Source organism: Sus scrofa, chromosome 1, assembly GCF_054392235.1.
Source record: "Sus scrofa isolate SSC_HxYL_T2T_F1_AM1 chromosome 1, Sscrofa_HxYL_maternal_Yorkshire_Landrace_v2.0, whole genome shotgun sequence".
Lineage (NCBI taxonomy): Eukaryota > Metazoa > Chordata > Mammalia > Artiodactyla > Suidae > Sus > Sus scrofa.
In genome coordinates this window covers 198,960,576-198,969,233 of record NC_139383.1, presented here as the reverse complement: position 1 = coordinate 198,969,233, position 8,658 = coordinate 198,960,576, and the positions used below count along the sequence as shown (strand labels likewise).

Below are 8,658 nucleotides of genomic sequence, written 5' to 3'. Positions count from 1 at the left end.
CTAGGTATATATCCAAAAAAAAAAAAAAAAAACGAAAGCACTAATTCAAAAACATATATACACCCTCATGTTCATAGACGCACTATTCACAATTGTCAAGATATGGAAGCAAACTCAGTGTCCATAACAGACTAATGGATAAAGGGGATGTACGCACACACACACGAATACTATCCCAGCCAAAAAAAATAATGAAATTTTGCCATTTTCAGCAACATGGATGGATTTGGACAGTGTTTTGATAAGTGAGATAAGTCAGACAGAGAAAGAAAACTACTGCATAATATCACAACGCGGAGTCTAAAAAACACAACAGATGTGAATATAACAAAAAAGCAGCAGACTCGTAGAGAACAAACTAGTGGTTACCAGTAGGGAGAGGGAAGGAGTAAGGACCAGATATGAGTAAGGGATTAAAAGGTACAAACTATCAGAGTTCCCTAGTGGCCAAGTAGTTAAAGATCCGATATCACTGCTGCAGTACAGGTTCAGTGCCTGGCCCAGGAACTTCTGCATGTGCTGCAGGTGTGGCCAAAAAGTAGAGGTACAAACTATTAGGTATAAAATAAATAGGCTACCAGGATATACTGTACAACACAGGGAAAACTGTCAATATTTTATAATAGTTATAAGTGGAGTATAACCTTTAAAATTGTGAATCACTATGATGTATACTTGAAACATATAATATTGTACATCAACTATACCTCAATTAAAAAAAAAGTAATTGTTGCTCTTTGTCCCACAGACTAAAGATTGGGATCTAAGGGATGGTTGTGGCATTTTGCAAAATTATGTGGAAGGATCTACCCACAATTTTTTTGCCTCTCATCTCCATGACCCTGGCTGTGCTAACATGCAGACTTTATTACCCAAGGAAGGAATTCTTCCTGTATAGGACACCTGTTTCCCTTAATCTCATAATTCTTTCCTCTGCCTTCTCCTACCATCTTTCAGCCAATTCAGGCATTTTCCCTTCTCTTTCAGTGCCTGCCACTTATCAATATCTATATATACAGCCTTATCTATGTCTATATAGAGATAATTCACACTTTCGTTGTTAAGAAGGTCATATTGAGCAATATTTTATAACGTTAAGGGCTGAGTTTCCTTGTTTTCCATAAAAAGATATCACTATAATTTATGGATCATACCTTTGAAAAAGATAAATCTCTCAAGCCCTTATTTTGGGTTAATGTACTTTTTGTTTGATAGGGCTAAAAAATACATAAAATACTAAGAAACACTGGATTGATAATCAGAAATAATGTGTATAAGAATCAGAACTCAATGAAAGTAACTCTATATTCATGCACTTTTGTACAGGCACATTTCTTTTATTGAAATACATGATAGAAAAAAAAAAAAGAAATGCAGCTTTCAGGTTAAGCTTCTACTGCATGCAAATGCCAGCATGAATCCAAATGGGGGTGGGGGTGGGGCGGTGACACTGGTGCGGGGAAGGATAAGGGAAATGGAGATTTGGATTATATTTTAAAATTTATTTTTTAATAACAATACAAAATTAAAATACATTTAAGTGGGGAAATGGCACTCACACAAGAGGTTTATGGAGAAACACCTGATTGTTTTTCTTTTCCTCCTTCCTGTTCCGACACTTCTGAATGGGCTCTGTGGACATACTCTGCAGTTCAGATGGAAGAGACCTACTAAAGGTATTGACATTCAGGGCTTGAGTGCTTCTTTTCTTTTTGAACTTCTGTATCAGATGTATATTTACTTAGCTTTGATTCCATTTCTTCAAAAAAGCCAGCTATCAAATTAAATAGAAGAGCAATCCAGGCCAGACCATGGAGATTCCAAATTAATAAGATGATGGAGTAAGTGATGTCCTGATTGTCTTTCATAGGATTTGAAACTAAAGACGGAAAACAAATAACATGCAAATAATCAGATAGTGACTTTTCCCCATAACATTTTCTTTCATTCAGGAGTTCCCATTGTGGTGCAGCAGAAATTTAATTCAACCAGTTACCATGAGGTTGCAGGTTCGATCCCTGGCCTTGCTAAGTGGGTTAAGGATCCAGCATTGCCATGAGCTGTGGTGTAGTTTGCAGTTGCAGCTCAGATCCCACAGTTGATGTGTTTGTGGTGTAAGCCGGCAGCTGTAGCTCTGATTCAGCCCCTAGCCTGGGAACCTCCATATGCCTCTGGTGTGGCCCTAAAAATAAACAAACAAACAAACAACCCCTCCCCAAAAAACACCAACATTTTCTTTAATTTATCAATACTTAGGAAAAATGCCTCCTTTAAAATCTGATCCTGAGAACAAATTAGAAATTAAAATATGGATTATCTAAAATTATCACTGCTTTCAAAGAAAGAATAAAATTTAAACTACAAATATTGAGATTCTATTCATTCTTAGAGCACATCTGGAAGTTGAAAAATTCTCTTCCTCTTTGAAAATTATTTTTTAATACCAGCATAACTACAATATTTTGCAGTGAAGTACTTTATCATTGCTACATTTAGGAAATCCTTAAAATGAGAGAAGAAAAAGAAATATGTAACACAAAACCATTTAAAATGGGATTCATATTTTGTCAACAAAGATACAGTGTGTTTCATTGTACCAGGTATATGCATTTCTGAGTTTAAAATTCTATGAATTCATTGCTTTTGTCATTAGAAATCTTGAGAGAACTCTTTGAAGGAGGAAAAGAAAATCATTCATAATTAAACCATCCTAATACCATAATGCTATATATTTTTTTCAATTCCTATAATTTCTTTTTCATGTTTGCAGTCTACTTGTATGAGGAGATGTACTTGAATGAACATGAACTTTGATGTTCAGAGAGAAGTAACCAGAGGCAACACATTGTGACTTATCACAAGAGAGCATGAAATAACAAATACATGTTATCATTAATGCATTAAACTATTTGATATTTATCTATAACTTCATAAATAAGAAAACATTTATGCAGCATAGTTATCAGATAATGAATTGAATAAGTATAATTGGAGGGCTATAAGCACTTTTGTTTTGAGATGATATTTATTAACCATCTATGATGCAACTTCTTCAAAATACTGCCTCCCAAAATACATGTACACACACATACACACACAGCCCCCAGTAAAAGCGAAATATACCTAAACCTGAGATTTAAGTCTATTGACCGCATCTGAGTGTGCATTTTACTAACTAAAAAGCAAATGTAAGAAACGTCTGTATTAGTATTAGAAAAACACAAGAGATGGTCATATCCATAGAGGAAAAAATGGGATACACTACAAAAGCATAGATTTTTTACAAAAAAAAATCAGAGAGCTGAGGACATGAAAAACAATCCTCCTGCTGTATAGCACAGGGAACTATATTTAGTCACCTGTGATGGAACATGATGGAAGATAATGTTAAAAAAAGAATGTATATAAATGTATTACTGGGCCACTTTGGTGTACGGCAGAAATTGACAGAACATTGTAAATCAACTATAATAAAGAATCCTAAATGAACTAAATTTTAGAAAGCAACAAGTTCTTTCTAGGAGAGAAGATATTCATAGAGGCTTGCTTTCCTGTAGAGTGATCCCCACTGTGTGTATCTCAAGTTGTCTACTGAAGTCTGGAGACAGAGCAGGGGAACTGGGTAAATCTGCCAGAAGCAGCCTGGGCCTTCAATGAGTGAAGGCAGCAGCTGGCAAAGGGAAGAAGCTGGGAGCTGGAGAGCAAAGAAGACACTCCAGGAACCCAAATAGTTATAACCAGGCTTTCTAGACAGAGATCTCCCATGATTTTCTAGAACCTCACTGGTACTCAGCTTCCAAGACTTGTGGAAGGGTATATCTTCATTTATTAGTAACCTGGAAAACTCAAATAATTCCATATCCAATTATTCAAAAAAAAATAGCTAAAATAAGCAGATTTGTAGCCATTAGAACCTGCCTGCTTTGCACATCCTATGAAATTATGCCTAATGTCTGTGAGCCATAGATAAGCCCTGTAGCTCTAAAAGACTCTAAGTTACTGCTGCTTTTTGGAGCTCTCTGACCAGAGAACCCCTGTCAGATGGCTGAGTGACAGTACTTAGAGCCCCTCTTTTTCTCCTCTGCCTCCAGATGTTCCCCAGCCCTCCTCCCTTTCTGGGTAGTGGCCCCAGTGCTCCCCCAGTGGCTCTCAATGGCTTCATGATGTGAGGGGCTTAACCCACATGCAAACCTGTGTAAGTGTAACCCAAATAAAACTCATGCAAGTTACTGCAACCTCATGGCCATATCCTTTTCCTTGATCAGCTCTAAGATCTCCTGAACTCACTACAGGAATTGATTGTAAAGGATCATAAGGGTACTTTTGAAGTGGTGAAAAGTAATACAGTATGATTTTGTTTTTGGTATTTGACTGCTGAAAGTTTCCAAGCCTCATCTCTCCTTTGTTCCCTCATGTCCTATATCTCAGTAAATACTAATAAAGCAAAAGAGTATGGTACTGCACAAAAACAGGAATGTAGATCAATGGAATAGAATAGAAAGCCCAGAAATAAACCCAAGCACCTAAGATCAACTAATGTATGACAAAGAAGGCAAGAACATACAGTGGAAGAAAGATAGTCTCTTCAATAAGCAGTGCTAGGAAAACTGGACAGTGACACATAAAAAAATGAAATTAGAACAGTTTCTAACACCATGCAAAAAAATAAACTCAAAATGGATTAAAGACCTAAATGTAAGACCAGATACTATAAAACTCCCAGAGGAAAACATAGGCAGAATGCTCTTTGACATAAATTGCAGTAATCTTTTTTAATCTACCTTTAAGAATAATGAAAATGAAAACAAAAATAAACCAGTGGGACCTAATTAAACTTGAAAGTTTTTGCATAGCAAAGGAAACCATATAAAAAAAGAAATCAAAAGACAATCAATAGGAAAAAATCTTTTCAAATGAAGTAACCAACAAGGGATTAATCTCCAAAATATACAAACAATTCATATAGCTCAATATAAAAAAAAATCAAAAATGAGCAGAAGATCTAAATAGACATTTCTTCAAAGAAAACATACAGATGGCAAAAAAAAACACATGAGAAGATACTCAATATCACTAATTATTAAAGAAATGCAAATCAGAACTACTATGAAGTACCATCTCACACCAGCCAGAATGGCCATCATCAAAAAGTGTACAAACAATAAATGCTGGAGAGTTTTGGAAAAAAGGGAACCCTCCTACACTGTTGGTGGGAGTGTAAATTCGTTCAAACACTATAGAAAATACGATGGAATTTCCTCAAAAAAATAAAAATAAAAATAGAACTACCATATGATCCAGCAATTCCCTTTCTAGGCATCTATCCAGAGAAAACCATAATTTGAAAAGACACATGCACACCAATATTCATTACAGAACTATTTACAGTAGCCAATACATGAAAGCAACCAAATGTCCATCAACAGAGGAATGGATAAAGAAGATGTGGTACATATATACAATGGAATATTAGCCATAAAAGAGAATGAAATAATACCATTTGCAGCAACATGGATGGACCTAGAGATTATCATCCTACGTGAAATTAGAGAAGACAAATGTCATAGGATATCACTTAAATGTGGAATCTAAAAAAAGGATAGAAATGAATTTATTTGCAGAACAGAAACAGATTCACAGACTTTGAAAATGAACTTATGGTTACCTTAGGTTAAACTGTAGCCAACTAGCCAAAGCAATCCTGATGGAAAAATGGAGCTGGAGCAATTAATCTCCGTCACATGAGCATCTATAATTTAAAAAATATACAATGTCCAGTATCTAACCAAAAATTATTGGGCAGGTCAAGAGATAGAACCATACAACCAAAAACCAAATGGAAGAAAAGAAACTAAAAATAGACAAACAGGTGTTCTAAATATGGATATACAGAGATAAGAACTTTAAAATAACTATGAATATAATATTTTAAATATAATATGGAAAATAGTTGGAAAGTTCCATGAAAGATTTCATCAGAGAACTGGAATCTACCAAAAAATGGGGGGATTAAGTGGACTTTTTAAATTTCAAAAATATATTAAAATCAAGAACTCATTAAATGTATTTAAAAGCATATTATCTATAGTAGTTTCTAGAATTAGTAAACTAGAAGACATTTTAATAGAAAATATCCTAAGTGAACTCAGAGAAAACAATGGAAAATGTAGAAAGTACACTAGAATGTGTGAAACCCAGTGAGGAGGTCTTACATTCATGTAATTGAAGTACCAAAAGTAGAAGAGAGAAAGGAAGGAATAGCCATTATTTGAATAGATAGTATCTGAGAATTTTTCAAAACATATGTATGATTTCAGTTCCTTGATTTAATAATTTGTGATACCTAAGCTGAATCAATACAAAGCAAATAACACTGAAGTAATAGTTAACATGCTGAACACCAAAGATAAATACAAAAGTTTAAAAGCAGATGGAGTGGGGACTGAGGAGAAGTGCAAGGGAAGGCTCCTTACCTCAAAGTATCAACAATGAAACTAACAGATGACTTATCATCAGAAATGATGGAAGCCAGAGACAATGGAATGGCATCTTTAAAGTACTGTAAGAAAATAACTGCCAATTTAGAATTCTATACCTCCAATAAGTTATGAGTTATTTTAAACTTGATTGATGGCTGCATATGGAAAAACCTAATGTCTGTATGATTCTATCCCTCTCCTTTTCCCATCTTCATTTTATGGAGAAATTTGAAATACATTTTAGAAAAGTTATATATAAGGTACAGGATATAGGGTTCATCACTTAAGTATTGATTGCATATGCCTTTTGTCTTCCATGTGTGATCAAACAGAGATATTTAGTTTAAAAGGAATTACTCTATATCTTATCCTCATAGTTAATGATCACTGTGGGGTGAGGAGAGAGGAAGGTGAAGGGGGTAGTTTATTTATACAATGAGCTTTTATTTAAAAGGGCTTGATCCTCATCTTATTTCTTAAAGAAATATGTTAATATTTGATCTGTGATTTTACATCTGGTTTCTGATAGCAAATCTTATGTCAAGATGATTAAGACTTACCTACTGTATAGTCTCCAAAACCAATAGTGCTTATGGTGTTGAATGAATAATAAATTCCTTCAATATAACTCCAATTTTCTAGTGACATGAAAACAAATGGTGGTAATATCAGAAAAAAAAAGGATCCAATTAGAATGAAAAGTAAGTTCTTCCAGAGATAAGCATTTTTCTAAAATATATTAGAAAAAGAGATATAAGGTTAGCAGTTTTATCATAAAGTAGTAGCATTTAAAAACTACCATTTGCTCCACTAGTTCAATGTTCTTATCTACTCCTTCATTGCTCAAAGGTTTGGAGATCTAGAAAAGATCTTTCTTTTGAATAATTCTGTCCCTGGGACTATGTCCAGGCTCTTCTGCTCTACCTCCTGTCATCCTTTGTTCCGCCATCTTCCGTTTTTTTTTTTCCTCTTGATCTTTCTTTCCTATTCTCTACATCTACACCTTGATTTAAGATCAATTTCCGTGTGACATTTTATTCCCAATGCCTTCTAAGATTTCCCTTGCCTAGATATCAGGCTAAAGTTCCTCCTTTCCCTGGGCTCTGCCCACATATCCCAGCCTAGCCTAGACTCCCAGTCTGGATACAGCCTCAAGTTTTCCTGCCTGCTCGCATAATAAGGTAAACTAGATACTTGTCACTAGAAGATCAGAACACTACTTGGCATCAGTATTTATTGTATAGAGGACCCCGCAGAACAAAATCAAGATATATTTATATTTATAAACATATTCTCAAACAAAATCAAGACATTCATATGATAATTTATCAATTTCTTTTCATATAATTCAAGTCTCTACTCATTTATTATGAAGCCATTTATCATTCATCTGGAATCTTTTGTCTTTACTACCGGCCAGCACTATATAAGATGTAAAGCAAACAAAGGGAAAAGAGACATATTTTATGCTTTCATCAGACTTTGATAAGTTAAACATTTTTTATATATGTAAGTATCATTTACCAAATTTGCATATAATTTACTCCACTATACCAGAGATTATGAATTCTAAGTACCAGAATAACTGGGCTGATTTTTTAAAAATACCATTGCATATGGAGGTTTATATTTTGATAGTAATTTGTTGCAGTGGTCACATCACAGCCTTGTGCGTACTGTATTTTCTTTTGTAGCAGTAAATATTCTAAATTATAGAATATCCTAAATATTGAAAAGGGGGATACATGAGGAACTTGGCTTTGGAATCAATCAATATTGGAGGGGCCCTGACTGGGAACCCCTAAAAAATCCCTCCGGGATGATCATAGAAAAATTAGAAGAAAAGGGCAGTGAAAGACATTTGGTATACATTTCATGAATTTTATTTTGTGTGGAATCAAGGAATAATTGTGTTAAAACATTTCTCTGTGAGTTTAATAAGAATATTCAGATTTTATTAAAGAAAATCACATCCAGACAGAAGCTGAGCATTTAAAATGGTTGGAAATGACTCATTTAAATCTTCTAGAATCTAGTATAGTTTTTATAAGCTTTTCTGGGGAGCTTGAATGGGCAAGATTGCTGAGCATTACTTGAGAGGGGAAATAGAATGACTTGAATTTGGTTCCTGTTGTAATGTAGTCTTGCCATTGATTATTGACTTTGATCTGTTTTCAAG

The 8,658-nt window shown here is 34.4% G+C and overlaps 1 protein-coding gene across 1 annotated transcript in view; it reads right to left on the bottom strand.

Annotated features, from left to right (window-relative positions):
* Positions 1-1,316: 1,316 nt before the first annotated feature.
* Positions 1,317-8,658, bottom strand: part of LOC146406949 (potassium channel, subfamily K, member 16-like) — a 32,529-nt gene continuing 25,187 nt past the window's right edge. Inside the window, exons 5-6 of the mRNA XM_084982801.1 lie at positions 7,040-7,208; positions 1,317-1,879 (exon numbers count right to left, since the gene is read on the bottom strand). Of these exons, the coding sequence (XP_084838927.1) occupies positions 1,671-1,879; positions 7,040-7,208 (378 nt within the window). The 3' untranslated portion in view covers positions 1,317-1,670. The remainder of the gene's footprint in view (positions 1,880-7,039; positions 7,209-8,658) is intronic.